This window comes from Rhizophagus irregularis, chromosome 30 (genome assembly GCF_026210795.1).
Source record: "Rhizophagus irregularis chromosome 30, complete sequence".
NCBI lineage: Eukaryota > Fungi > Glomeromycota > Glomeromycetes > Glomerales > Glomeraceae > Rhizophagus > Rhizophagus irregularis.
In genome coordinates, this window is record NC_089458.1 from 2,493,615 (window position 1) to 2,508,505 (window position 14,891).

At 32.4% G+C, this 14,891-nt stretch overlaps 5 protein-coding genes across 5 annotated transcripts; 4 read left to right on the forward strand and 1 right to left on the reverse strand.

Moving 5' to 3' along the window:
• Positions 1-2,241: 2,241 nt before the first annotated feature.
• OCT59_021957 (uncharacterized protein) lies at positions 2,242-2,592 on the forward strand (the record flags this gene model as incomplete). The annotated part of the gene is made up of 1 exon (XM_066146862.1): positions 2,242-2,592. The coding sequence occupies one exon, from the start codon at positions 2,242-2,244 to the stop codon at positions 2,590-2,592; it is 351 nt and encodes a 116-aa protein (XP_066005962.1).
• Positions 2,593-9,048: 6,456 nt separating this feature from the next.
• Positions 9,049-9,567, forward strand: OCT59_021958 (uncharacterized protein; the record flags this gene model as incomplete). The annotated part of the gene is made up of 1 exon (XM_066146863.1): positions 9,049-9,567. One exon carries the CDS (start codon positions 9,049-9,051, stop codon positions 9,565-9,567), a length of 519 nt encoding a protein of 172 aa, XP_066005963.1.
• Positions 9,568-10,823: 1,256 nt separating this feature from the next.
• Positions 10,824-12,377, forward strand: OCT59_021959 (uncharacterized protein; the record flags this gene model as incomplete). Its single annotated transcript, XM_025330854.2, has 1 exon — positions 10,824-12,377. One exon carries the CDS (start codon positions 10,824-10,826, stop codon positions 12,375-12,377), a length of 1,554 nt encoding a protein of 517 aa, XP_025167490.2.
• Positions 12,378-13,248: 871 nt separating this feature from the next.
• On the reverse strand, positions 13,249-13,973 carry OCT59_021960 (uncharacterized protein; the record flags this gene model as incomplete). The annotated part of the gene is made up of 3 exons (XM_066146864.1): positions 13,249-13,268; positions 13,363-13,760; positions 13,819-13,973. 3 exons carry the CDS (start codon positions 13,971-13,973, stop codon positions 13,249-13,251), a joined length of 573 nt encoding a protein of 190 aa, XP_066005964.1.
• Positions 13,974-14,230: 257 nt separating this feature from the next.
• OCT59_021961 (uncharacterized protein) lies at positions 14,231-14,836 on the forward strand (the record flags this gene model as incomplete). The annotated part of the gene is made up of 2 exons (XM_066146865.1): positions 14,231-14,318; positions 14,544-14,836. 2 exons carry the CDS (start codon positions 14,231-14,233, stop codon positions 14,834-14,836), a joined length of 381 nt encoding a protein of 126 aa, XP_066005965.1.
• Positions 14,837-14,891: the final 55 nt, after the last annotated feature.

Here is a 14,891-nt window from a genome sequence, read left to right on the forward strand (position 1 = left end):
ATTTAGGTAGTATGATATATCATTATAAAGGAGTATCGTGACCATATTTTTTAAAGTGATCGGTAAATATTACATGACACAATTCTATTGGCTATATATTATGTATTATATTTGTATTAAACTTTGAAATATTGGGGGGAAGGAGTTATGTTAAATGAAAAATCTGCTTGGTCTGGCCTAATTATTAATGGAACGGCCTTATATAAAAAATATATTAAATAACTTGGCATCTAATAATCATACAAAAACATATGGGCTGATTTGTTTACCTTTAATTAAAATATTGATTTTATTACATTTTTATTATACAAAATACTATATAATATACAGTAAATTGGGTGAGTATTAAAAAACTTTTATTTAATGTTATTATACTATAAGTTGGTAAATATTTCTTTTAAATTAATATAATTTTTAGCACTTACTATATATATTAAAAATTTGTATCTCAACTTTAAACGTAAATATCTCCAGATCTAATGATCCAATTGGCAAGCTCTTTTTTCGCTCATATAGACCAGATCAAGGGCTTTCTGAAGAGCCTAAATTTATAAAAAACGGATCAGTGGATCCCAAGATATTTGCATTTAAGCATGTTAAAAAGTTTATACTTCAACTTTAAACGTAAATATCTCTGGATTTAATGATTCAATCGGCGAGCTCTTTTTTCGCCTATAAAGTCCAGAACAAGGGCTTTCCAACGAGCTTAAAATTATAGAAAACGGATCAGTGAATCTTGATATATTTGCGTCTAAAGATGGTAATACAAATTCTGACATAAAATAATTATTTTTATTGTTTGAAAATATCTATTATGATACCATCTTTTATATGATATTTTTATTATACTTTTATAAACATTTATAGCTACTAAGACTATATAAATTTTTATCTTACTTTATATTTTATTAAAATATACTTACTTTTTAATAATATATGTTAAAAATTCCATATATATGAGAAATGGGTTTTTTATTAATAAAATGGGTTCATAATTTATATTTAAGACTCTTTCTGGTAGATCTTACGCCCAAATAATTTTCCAAAAATAATTTTGAAAAAGTGACTTTGTCACTGAACCACATAAGAAAACAACATTTTGCTTGTAAAAACAGAACTCTTGACTTTTAATCTACAATATTCAGAAAAAATCCAGGGTTTTTTGAGGAAATATTGGTTTCTTTCTTTTGTTTTTCTGGCTGTAGTAATAGTATTAGGCTAGCTATGTCATAAGTGCTCTTTTATTGTGTAGAAGGGCTAGGGTCACCAATACGGATGAGCAAACTGAATGAACATACTCGAAACATATTTATTAACGATAGTTAATAACAGTTATCACAACTTTCATTACAAACCTTTCAATTTTTTTTTATTCTTGGTGCTGTATTTGCTCAAAATGATTGATATGAAAAGAGATTATCCATCAATATTATACATCTTGTGACTGAAAAGCTAACACATTTTAGTGATGCGAATAGGTTATACAGTTCTAATAAGAGTAATTCTTACACCTTATTGGATTTTGATTCTTTAAAAAAAGATAACACATAATTACAAGTGTTTACAAATAATCAACGAATTATAAATAGGTATAAACAACCACATGACGTTATTAGTGACAGAAAGAATGTGAATGTTAAATTTTACATCTTCAAGTACCTGACTGGCAGTAATGCTTGCATTGCCAATATCACAAGGGATGAGAACTAAATACTTCAATAAACTGCATGCCTTATTGATAGAAAAACATTAATTATTAATTGAATGGTTAGAATTCATATCATTCAGAAATAATGAAACAACAACCTATATCAGGTTTTTAGTCAGACATACAACATGGTATTTTGGTTTCAGGCTGCTATGTAATATTTGTTTACAGTTGTGTGCTATAACTAAGGTTATCTGCCTAAACCTCTCCAAATTTCTATGATTAGTTTCTCCAAAATTTTACTATAGTTTTATTATATTTTTGGTAAGATTTTATTAGTTTCAGCATTTATAATAAGTTTCGTCAGGTTTCGCTTTTCTCCAGAGTTTTGCTAACTTTTAACAAGACTTTTATATAGTTTTGGCAAAGTTTCGCTATTTTGGCATTTCGCTAACTTGCCAAAACCCCTAGTTTCTCCAGCAACCTTAGCTATAACTATGTCAAAAAATAGAAAAATGTGTTGGAAATGTAAGAAATAGATTATTCAACAACCATCCAAGGTCTCATTAAAGAAGGCGATCTTTAAAGATCTAATGTACAAAAAAAAGAAGGAAATTTATCTGCCAAAGAGGGGAATAAGTTTCGTTAAACAGCTTGCTTATAAAAATAAAAAGTCTTACAAACATTATGAAAGTAGTATTCCTATACAATATAGAGTCATTTATTCTTATTATAAAGAAGATAACCTGAAATCTGGTACTAGAAAAGCAGAAATACTCATGAAGAGAAGAGTTAGAGGTTTAGCGAATAATAAATCCAAGTGGCGCATTTTGGATAATGGTGATGTTTTATTCACACCACTCTTCCGCTTGTCTTACCACATGTTCAAAACAAAAGAAGCAATACTTAAAGAAGTGTATGTTAAATCAAGTGATCTCATGTGATTATACAGCGATATTAACAATAGATAACACTTTAATGATTTAAATGATGAAATTATATTCAATCATATTTATGATGAAGATGACTTTGCTATAATCAGAATATTTAAAGAAGAATAGCTGCTGTACGTGTCCCAACAGATGAAGATTACAGATGTGTAGAACATCTTTACACAAAAAGTAAATCAATGCTCCAAGAAGTAGATAAGCTACGAGATGAATGTATATGTGAAGATATTAGATCACTGGTCAAAATAGTCCAAATCGGCCAAAATTCAGCCAGCTGATTTTAGGCTGATTTATGGTCTAATGCTGATCAAACTTTAGCAGATTTTTTGGCTGCAATTCACTGCCACTCGCCTAAAGTTCAGCTTGAAATTTTGGCCAAAATTCAGTTAACATTTGGAACAATTTCAGATAGCAAATTTTGGTGAATAGTTTTCCGAATGTTACTTAATTTATATTGCAAATTTGTACTAAATTTATTTACTAATATTCAGCCACAACTCATTTTATTTGATATTCGCAATAAAATCACAACTTTATTTATAAATGCATATTACAAATAAGTATTGCTAATCTACAATTCCACAATCACATAATTCATGTATTCGTATATACTTACGAATCTTGATCTTTTGGAAACCCACCAAAACTATAAAAAAAAGAAAAGAACGGTTAGTAACTGTTCCATAATATTAAAAAAAAGCAAAAAAACCCCAAAATTCTACTTACGAATCTTTGGTTTTTTCTGTTTATCGGAATCCACTTGAGACACCAAACCTATAAAAAGAAAAAAAAGAGCGGTTATTAATAACCATTCATAATAATATTAAAAAAAATAAAAAATAAACTAAGATTCGTACTTACGAATCTTGGTTCCACTTTTTTTAAAGATCCTGAAACCTACAAAAAGAAAAGAACGGTTATTAGTAAACCGTTCGTAGTAATAAAAAATAAAAATAAAAAATAAAAAAAAGAACCAAGATTCGTACTTGCTTACGAATTTTGGTTTTCCGTTGTTCTTCGGAAGCCCACTGAACTAAAAAAATAAAATAAGAACGGTTATCAATAACTGTTCGTTAATATTATAAAAAAAAATAAAAATAAAACTAAGATTCATATTTACGAATCTTAGTTTTTTCCATTCTTTGGAAGACACTGACTTAAAAAAAAAGAAAAAGAACGATTAGAAACCGTTCGTAATAATAAACAAAAATAAAAAAATAAAGATTCATATTGAATCTTTAGTTTTTTCCATTCCTTGAAAAGACGGAAATCCACCTGAACCTATAAAAAAAAAATCAAAGGAACGGTTAGTAATCGTTCCATAACATTAAAAAAAAAAGATTCGTAAGTATATTACTTACGAATCTTAAAGGTCCTCCTTTTTCCGTTCTTCGGAAGTCCACCTGAACCTATAAAAAAAGAAAAGAACGGTTATTAGTAACCGTTCATTAATAAAATTAAAAAAAAAAATTATAAAGTAAAGATTCGTATTTACAAATCTTTACCTTTGGGTTTTCATTCTTCAGAAGCCCACCCAAATCTAAAAAAATAAAGAAAAAAATGGTTATTAGTAACTGTTCGTAATAAAGAAAAAACAAAAAAAAAATTATAAAGTAAAGATTCGTACTTACGAATCTTTACCTTTGGGTTTTCATTTTTCGGAAGCCCACCGCACCTAAAAAAATAAAGAAAAGAACGGTTATTAGTAACCGTTCGTAATAAAGAAAAAAACAAAAAAAAGAAAAAAAGTAAAGATTCGTACTTACGAATCTTTACCTTTAGGTTTTCGTTTTTTGGAAGCCCACCCGAACCTAAAAAATAAAGAAAAAAACGGTTTTAGTAACCGTTCGTAATAAAGAAAAACAAAAAAAAATTATAAAGTAAAGATTCGTACTTACGAATTTTTACCTTTGGGTTTTCATTTTTCAGAAGCCCACCCGAACCTAAAAAATAAAGAAAAAAACGGTTTTAGTAACCGTTCGTAATAAAGAAAAAACAAAAAAAAATTATAAAGTAAAAATTCGTACTTACAAATCTTTACCTTTGGGTTTTCATTTTTCGGAAGTTTTACCCAAACCTAAAAAATAAAGAAAAAAACGGTTTTAGTAACTGTTCGTAATAAAGAAAAAACAAAAAAAAAATTATAAAGAAAAGATTCATACTTACGAATCTTTATCTTTGGAGTTTTCGTTCTTCGGAAGCCTACCGAACCTAAAAATAAAGAAAGGAACGGTTATTAAGTAACCGTTCATTAATAAAATTAAAAAAAACAAAAAAATTAAAACCAAGATTCGTATATACTTACGAATCTTGGTTTTTTTCGTTCTTTGGAACTCGAAAGCCCTACCTGAGACGCCGAACCTATAAAAAATAAAAGAAAAAGAACGGTTAATAACTGTTCATAATATTAAAAAAAAATAAACCAAGTTCTGAACTTACGAAACTTGGTTTTTTCTATTCTTCGGAAGTCACCGAACGGCCCCGAAACCTAAAAAAAAAAAAGAAAAAAGAACGGTTAGTAACCGTTCGTATTAAAAAAAAATAAAATAAAGCTTCCAAAGTATTCGTACTTTACGAATGCTTTGGAGTTTACTATGTAGCACCCGAAAGGTGAACCTATAAAAAAAAAGTAAAAAAAGTAAAAGGGGGAAGGGGAAGGAAGAAAAAAGAGAAGGAAGGGAAAGGAGAACGAAGGAAGGGAAAGGGAAAGAAAGGAAACAGGAAAGGGAAACGAAGGAAAGGAAAGGGGAGGGGAAGAAAAAAATTAAAAAAAGTTTAAAAAAGGATGATTATTTTTTAAACTTTTAATACGCGTAATGTGTAATGCGTAACATTTGATTAAATAATTCAATAAATCGACCATAAATCATATATGTTGAAATTTGGCCGATTTTTAATAATTTCCGAAATTTGGCCGAAATATGTGACAGATCAGCCGATTTGTCACATGACCGAAAGTTTTTATTTCGACCAGTGGATTCGATATTTTAAGAATCGATCCTTAGTATATTAAAAGAAGAAATGAATTGACAGAACCTAAAACTGCTAAGCAGAAACAAAAGCAAGAGGAAAAAAAAAGGTTATGTAATAAGAAATAGTATGATTGTACCTAGCAGTTATAGAATAGAAACAGAGCTATTGGCTTTTGTCCTTTGATAATTTAAATTGTATGTTTTTATCTTTTAGATAGAATTTTCCTTAAGTTAAACATTCTACACCTTACAGTATTTACGTGTAGCTAGCTAGTTTTTAAGTTAGAAAGAAAAATACAGGCTTTCCTTAAAGTTGCATTGGGCAAATTTTTAGGTAGATCTTGACAGTCATCTAAAAATTTTAGTTGTATCATTGTTAATAATAGTAATATAATGACAGGTTGACTTTTTCTTCAGAGAAGTAGTCTTATTTCATAATGCTTAATTTTTATATATATTTTATTTTTCTTATTGTTATAAGTTTAGTATATGTAAGTAAGCGTAATTATATTAAGATAAGATCACATCTATAATAAATAAATAAAAAAAAAAATTAGTGAAATGGGTTTTTTCACACCTCTTTTACATTTAATAATTTAAGTTTCGCAAATGTAAATTTTTGTTCAGTTAAGTGATCATCAATCAGATGATTTTTTGGTATTACAAAATAATTTTGAGTAATGAAAATTGTAAAAATCAATTCAATAACTCTTTTTTTTTAATGCAGAGTAAACAAATCAGCCCATATGATATTTAGGATCATAAAATTATTCACTCATTCTTATCTAAATCACAAATTAAGTATTCTGAAAAAAAAGATTTATTATTAAAAAAATTACATAAAAAATTGTATTTTTGAATAAATATTATATATAAATTATAGAATAAATGTATTTGTAACAGCCTGTTACATATCTTATTTGTAAGTTGTAATATCCTTTTTTTATTTTTTTTTAATAATAAATTTAGTATGTGGTTTACAAATAAAATTTTTATATGCAAAATTTAATTTGGAAAACTTTTACTTAATGTACTTAAGACAGTTTCATAGACAAAATTTCAAGTTATAAGCAGTTTCTTGAAATTTTTAAAAAATTCTTTTGTTTTGGTTATACGACTGATCTTTTGTTTTTGTTTACATTACAGATAAAATTGGAGGTTATTACAAATAAGACGTGTAACAGGCTGTTACAATTAGATTTATCCTAAATTATATATTTATATTATATGATATTAAAAATTCTATAATATTGTATAATATTAAAAATCTTATATTTTAATTTTTTTTTATTAAAAAAAAAAAATATCAAGTTTTTACTATATCAAGTTATTTAACTACCCCAACAGCACTCAGAAAATTTTTTTGATTACATAACAATTTTTGCTGATTATTTCCTAATTAATTTTAGTGATAAAAAAAATTTTTATATTTCAAATAAACTTAATATATACTTTATACAGCCTTAAAATTTGTAAAATATATGTATTTTTACTTTTTGAGCAAGTTTACCTAGAATATCAAAAAGTATTTTAAATGCAGCCGTTTATGACTAAATAATATAATTATATTATTTAGTCATAAACGGCTTAGACTAGGTTATTTAGTAATAAAATAATCTAACTATAACTAAATAATCTAAGTATGACTATAAATAATCTAAATATAACTAAATAATCTAAATATAACTAAATAAATTAAATATATCTAAATAATCTAAAGTTAACAACCTAAATATGATTAAATAATCTAACTAAATAACCTGTTTGTGTCAATTTTGTGTACCTAGTTATTTTTTCTTACTATATTCCTTCCCTTTGAATTCGCTTTTCTTTAGCCTTTTTCCGTTAATTATTTGTGATCATGCGATTAAATAACCTAAATACGACTATGCCTAAATAATCTAAATATACCTTTTTTTATTATGAGCTGTGTGTTAATAAATGCTTTCTCGTATAATTTATTCTGGTGAGGCTTCACGGTTGATCGGTTACTAAGTAGGTGGTGATTTGTTTTCCATTTTAAAGCCTTTTGATTACCGGCTGGGTATGTAGTGCCATGCTATCCTTCTTGGTTGCCAGTACTGGGCCAGCCGGTTTGGATGCTAGTTCTATATTAAGAATTTGCGTCTATTTGGTTGTCTTTCCAGATCCCAAAATATGGTAAAAAAAAATATCACGTCGGATGGCGCAGTAGATCTGTGATTAATTTCGGCCGCTTCCGAGGTCCGATCATGGTTTAATGCAGGTCGAGGCAATGTGTATGCTATTTTTTTGAGCGTCCCTAGTGTCCCCTAGTGTCCCTAAAGTGTCCCCTAGTAAAAGTAAAGTTGTGGCCGAATTTATGGAATATTACGTTATCAAAATTAAACAAAAATCTATTGTGCCAAAAATAATAATAAAATTTGTCTAACTTCAATATCAATTTTGGATATTCTATTGGGCGTGCAATTTGTATTAGCTTGGCCGGCCCATTTGTTTGCTAAGAAGTACACCATAACTATTGCGCCAGTATATGTATGCCGATTTCGTGTACGTGGTTGGAGGTGCATTATGTATTATCATGGCCGGCCCAGAGAAGCGCATTCATATTGTATTTCCAGTATGTTTTCAGGCATATTAGGATGCAAAATAGGACGGATTTTTTCTTGTTGTCACTATGAAAATTTGTTAGTGACGCTCTTAGTGACGCTCTTATACGACACCCCTTGTATGCTTTTTCAAAGTTTGGGGACGCTCGATTATCTTCCTTTGTATCTGTCACTATGTCACTAAGAGTCACTAAGAAAAAGTAAAGTTCTAGTAAAAAAATCGAAATTTTTCTATGCTATCCTATGGCTTATATGCGATATAGTATGATACATATATGACATATGCGTGATACATATATGCTAAAAAAAATGAAAAAAAGTTAAGGAACTCGGACTTTTCTTAGTGACTCTTAGTGGACATTGGTGACACCATCTACGAAACCATAAGGAGAACCACTAAAATCTGAAATAGCTATAAATTTTGTCGCAAAAGCGTCACCAAGGGCGTTACCAAGATTTTTTCAGTGACAGTGACATCTTTTTTCTAGTGACAAACTGTATTATTTTTGTTTACCTCTAAATTACCTACCAATATCTCCGCCGAAGCTATCTTAGCCTGCTTTTTCCGATGGTACTGTTCCTTTTTACGGTGCTTTCTAGTATGTAGATCGCAAAACCCATATCCAGAATAAGTTCGTTTACCACATTCAATGTAAGGTATATATGAGGGAGAATTCCGATGTATTTGGCACCCTTTTGGATGGAAGCACCCCGATTACAAACTTCTCCGGTCCTGAGAATATATGGACATCGATAAAATGTCATTTTTGATAACTATGAATAGTTCGATTATGTATCGATTTATATATTTCGGAATTAATTTTCATTTTGAACTTTTTTCTCCCGGAGTATATACTTTCTCTCGAACTGTATATTTGTTATATAATACCATGACCCAATCCGAGCTTTCAGAGTTCCTCGACGCGCCCGCCCTTTTTCACCCAAAGGCTGAAAAAGATAAAACAGAAGGGGTCCCAGAGGGACCAGGCCAGGTAATCCGCTATTCCGGTGAAAAATACTTGTCGGGCATCCCAACTCGAGATAATATAGTTGCGGAAAATGATGAGGGATTAACCGCAATCCTTGAAGACGCTCTATTCAATTGCCAAGAAATACCATTCATGGCCACTGATAATGAAGGATCCAGCCAAAAAATAAATGGAAAGTATTGCTATGTATTACGGCTCTACGGTTCTCTCATTAATGGCCAAAAAGCGATAGTAATCCTTTTGGGAATTCAGGTTTTCTTTGACGTTCTTGTTCCAGACGGAGAGACTCCAGATGAATGTGAAATGAAAATAAGGGATATTCTCTCTGGGGAGGTGGATACTCAAAAAATTGAGCATATTAAAGCTTTCCCTTTTCGGGGTTATCATACGGAAAAAAGACATATTTACGAATCTATATGAGTGGTACCGGTAAAAGAAAAACAGCCATTATGGCTGTTCAAGATAATAATTACGAAACTGCTTCAGACGATTTATACTCATTCCACCGTAAGGTGGCTCGAGAGAATGGAATTCAACTTTCTGGGTGGTCTATGCTGGGCAATTACATGTACAAGAAAAGGATTGACCCTCTCTCGCCCCCACACATTTTACTTATCTAAAAAATATTTTCAACCCGTTAAAGACCTTACTACGATAACTGATCGTTTCCCTATTTCAGCACTCAAAAGGATCGTACTGTTATCCTCACATGGGATATAGAAACGCAATCACAAGAGTTGGGTGAATTTGCCGAAGTCCTTAATCTGAAACAAAATGTCTTTATGATTTACATGACACTGCATTGGAAAGATGATCCAAAACCGCTAAAGCAAATATGTCTTGTCGACATTGAGACAGAACCAGATCCACGCTGGACCACAATCGTATGTGGAAACCAAGAAAATCTGCTAAAGGCATTCGCTCTCTGCTGGCGAGCATTTGCCCCTGACATCCAAGTTGGGTTTAACGATTCAGACTATGATTGGCGTTTCATTATGGAAAGAAACCTATCATCTCAACATTCTCGAATGGATATGGGAGCGGATGACAGGAAAGTTTGAAACAAAGGAAGAAATTATAAAGTGGAAATATCGTGGAAAGATAGGAGCGAAATCCGAAAATACTTTTAAGAAGAAAGAAAAGAAAAAGAATAGTGAGGACAGAGATAGTGAAAATACTCTTCACATTCTTGAGAATGGAGAGGAGGATACGGAAGTCAAAGAATTTCTGGGCGGTCCGATTAAGATCAAAATTTCTGCGGAAGATAATTTCTTTTCCAGCTTCCTTAAACTGCCAGGATGTGTACCAATTGACGTTAGAGTTTGCCTCAAAAAGCGTTACCCCCGTTCTGAAGTCGAAAAGGAAGGCTCACTTAAATTCTTCTTACAAAAATGCGGTCTTGACGCTAAAGTTGACATGCCATACAATAAAATGTGGAAAACCTATTCAGAGGCGAAAAAGGACCCGTCCCCATCAACTGCAAGAAAAATGCGGGAAGTAGCATATTACTGTATTATAGATGCACTGCGTTGCCAGGAGCTTTTGGTAAAGCTAAGTCAAATAAATGAATACAGAGAAGTCGCTTCTATAGCTTATGTATCTTTATTCGACTCACACTATCGCGCAAATGGAATGAAGTACGAAACCTTCTAGGCGCTTATGCTTTTAAACATGATATGCTATTTAGCGCAAGGATACCTGAAAAGGTGGAAAAGGGTAAGTATCCAGGCGCATATGTTTTTCCACCTAAAAAAGGTATCGAGACGAAAAGGCCGGTAACGGGTTTGGATTTTAGATCTTTATATCCAAGCCTTATTATGGCCTATAACCTCTCTCCAGAAAAGTTTATATTTAATCCAGAGGAGGCTGTCATTATAAAAAAGAATGGGAACAGTTTACACGAGATTAGCTTTCCATTCAATAAGCGCACTATTCAAGCTTGGTGCGTAAGACATGATAATCGATCTGAGAAGAAAGGTTTATACCCGACCGTATTAGAGGAATTATTTGCGATGAGACAAGAACTTAAAGCGCAACTTGCCTCATTAGGAAAGAAGAAGGATCAACTTGGAAAGATAATAAGTTCGGTGAAAGAAAAGGGTAAAAGAATTTCTGAGAAGTTAGATTTAGAATATAAATCTCTTTGCTTCGAATATGACTGCTTGAATTCAAAGCAGAAAGCTGTCAAGCTATTTATGAATACCTTTTATGGAGAGGCCGGAAACCCATTATCTTCAATCTTTCTCCGTGCATGGTCGGAGGAACCACTTCCACTGGCAAATACAATATCAAACTTGTTGCAGAATATGTGGAAAAGAAAGGCTTTGGAACCAAATATGGGGATACTGATTCTTTGTATCTTACCTGCCCAGATAAGTATTTTGAAAAATGCGATGAAGCCTTCTCTAGAAAAGAACTATCCAAAGAAGCGTACTGGACCGAAATGGTCGAAAATTACTATGGATGTGATGAAAAAGTTGCGCGATCAGATAAATGCTTATCTTAGGATAAAAAGTGGGACCTCTTATCTAAAAATGGCTTACGAAGAGGTATTATTTCCCGTCTGCTTTACTGGCAAAAAGAAGTACTTTGGAGTCAGGCATGAAGATGTAGTAAACTTTAAGCCGAAAACCCTTTTCATGAAAGGGATAGAAACTGTAAAGCAAGGTAAATCCCAGCTTCTCAAATTCATCGGAGAGAAAATTATGAGAGAGGCTATGGATATTAATAATACACGCTCAATTCACGATATTGTTGAAGCTACTCTTAGAAGCCCGTCCCGTAACAAGGAATGGGATTTCAATGATTTTATCGTAATGGGTACATGGAAGCCTAAGAAAAAAAATCTCTGCAACAATCGCTTTATGGAACGTATGAGGGAGAGAAATAAGAGGATTCCCGATCCCGGCGAACGCTTTAGCTATGTCGTTGTGAAGGGTCCCCGTCTTCGCAATGAGAAAGGCCGGTTAATACCGGTTAGAGTTGGAGATTATATGGAGTATGCGGACGTAGCAAAAGAGAAAAACATGGAAATAGATATCAATTATTATTTAGGCACTACGGTTGGAATGTGCGCACGCTTTATCAATGAGGATGATAGATACCAACCACCAGCTTCACATAAAATTATGCAACTTAAAGATTCGGATGAAAAGGAAAAGCAGACCGACAAATATTCCCAGGATGAGGCAATAAAATGGCTTAAAAAATATATAAAAGACTTACAATAAAATTTCTAGGTATTTCGATGATTCATCCGAAGCCGATATAGACGATATTATCGAATTATATGGTTAAGTATTCTAGCGGAGGTGTGGCAATTTCAGCTAAGAATACTTAGCCGTTAAGGCACTTCGTACAATATTATTTGTATATTTTTTCTCGTGTAATAATACTGGCTAACTTCAATTCCTATATTCGATCTAGTCACGAGGTGATGAGATGGTCGGCGTTACAAATTGTAACGCGCACGTGACTGACCTCTTCCGGCCTCCAATCATATATCCCGACCTCAGATATGTCTGGAGATAATCATTAGTATTTTGCATATTAAAGTTTACGATCAGCCGAAAATCTGCATATTTTAAACATAGTCTTTATTGGTATAATGGCCGAACTACGTGACCAAGTTTCCCAGTACATAGGATTCGAACCCAACAAAATCTATCTCCCGATCACAGAAGAGGATAGATGGGTGTTTCGTAAAATAATAGCAGATCAGGAGGGAATGGCAGATATCGTAATGGACGACTATCGATATTTACTACAACACGGTAGTCGACTAGGATTTGAGATGATAAATATCTGGCCTATTTCTATATTTTTTGTAGGTGAAGTATCGGTCACTTTCTTTCGGCTTGGCGCTCCACATATTCCATATTTTTTTCCCGACCACGAGCCATATAATTGCAATCAGTAGTAAGGTAAGTATGGAATATATTAACATAGGCGACATTAAGGAGTCCGCAACAATAGGAATAGCCGGTACTAGAGGTATTGCTTGGGCTGATGATACCATTTCCGCACCACTTGCAGAAATAATTTGGGATGAATCATTCATAGGCGGGAGTGGAAGGGATATTTCATTATTTTCCTTCAATTCTAACTGGTCCCCGAAGGACCTATTTTCCTCCCTTAATTTTGATCGCGCTGAATACAAAGCATCTATTTCCCGTCTAAATATGCTATTTGATGACTCTATTCCCTTTTCCATACATTCTATTGTATATTCTTTCGAATTACGGTCTTCCTTTACTCGTTCCAATTCAAGCCTAAGAGAATCAATCTCTTTAAGACGGATGAGCTTATTTGGGCTGGCTCTTCTACCACCCCCTCCCGTTGCATCCAAATCATGATATGTACGCTCTAGATCTATGTCCTCCAACTTACCTTCCAATTCGCGTATTTTAGTTTCAAGAGAAAGAATCTGGACCTTGTCAGCGGACGAAGCTTTCTGGGCCAAAGTCGCCTTTCTCTTCAGTGTTTTAATCTCTGATTTGAGCAATTTGATTTCGGCAGTATATTTGGCTTCAAGCTCACGTTGTCTCTCAGAATGAGACTTTCGTTCGGAAATAAGTTGGGATCCAACCTTAGTACTGGACGCAATTAACTGGCTAGTTTTATTTACAATATCGGCATAGGATCGTTAAAATTCCTCCTCTCTCTGAATACTCTGAATTTTCGGCCTGCAACTTTTCGTTGAAATCAGTAATTTCAGAGTTAAAATCGATAGCAATTTTTAATTTTTTTTCGAGCTCTTGCTCATATGTACTACCCAGCCGATGTCCTCTATCTTTTATATCCTTCAATGTATGTACATTGGACATAATCTTGGCATGGTTATATAGCAGGAAAAAAAAATATGTTGCATTTTTTTTGAGACCACGTAGTCCCGAAATTTCAGAAGCACTTTATTTTTTCTATATATCGATACATATTGGTGGGCATTGAAATATATCAATAATATATTGAAAATTATTAATACGTATTGAAAAATATTGAAAAATATTGATATGCACATATTGATACGCATTGATATTTATTGAATAGTATTAATATTTTTAGTATATATAATCCAGTAAAGATGGTAGCCCGTATCCATGATACATATTATGATGCTAAGGCAACCCTGTTATCAGAAGCCGACATCAAGGAAATTAGAGAATCCAGAGGTAGGATACCCAATGCAACACAAAAAATGGCTAGTAAATTTCATATCGGACCTAAGCGTGTTTATGAAATATGGGATAACAAAGAACGCCTTCAGCAAGGGGTGGTCCCAGAGGAGTAGTTATTTCATCTTCCTCCGGTCAGCCTGTTTTGGACGAGAATTCCCAGACTGATAAGATAGAACAGACGGTCGAAATATACATGCCAAAATACATCCCCCTTTGCAGAACTGGAAAAAAATATACGTGATGCTAAGGTTGAGTCTAGCAAATCTACCGATTCAGCTTTAGAAAAAGGAGGCAGTAAGGCGAAAAAGACTGGAGGAAAGAAATCGAAGTCCAAGTCCACGTTAGTAGAGCTAACACCATCTAGTATTCAGACTCAGCCAATCCAGACTTCAAAGAAGGATATAAATAATGTAAATTTGGATGCATCATATGAGAAGATGGTCAAAAAAAGCACAAAAATCGTAGATGAAAAAAAGAAGCGTTATACTGAAAATAACTCGCCTATCCCCTAAGAAGACTTTCGCAAAACTCATTGATTTCCGCATTAAATTTGAGAGTAATGAAAAG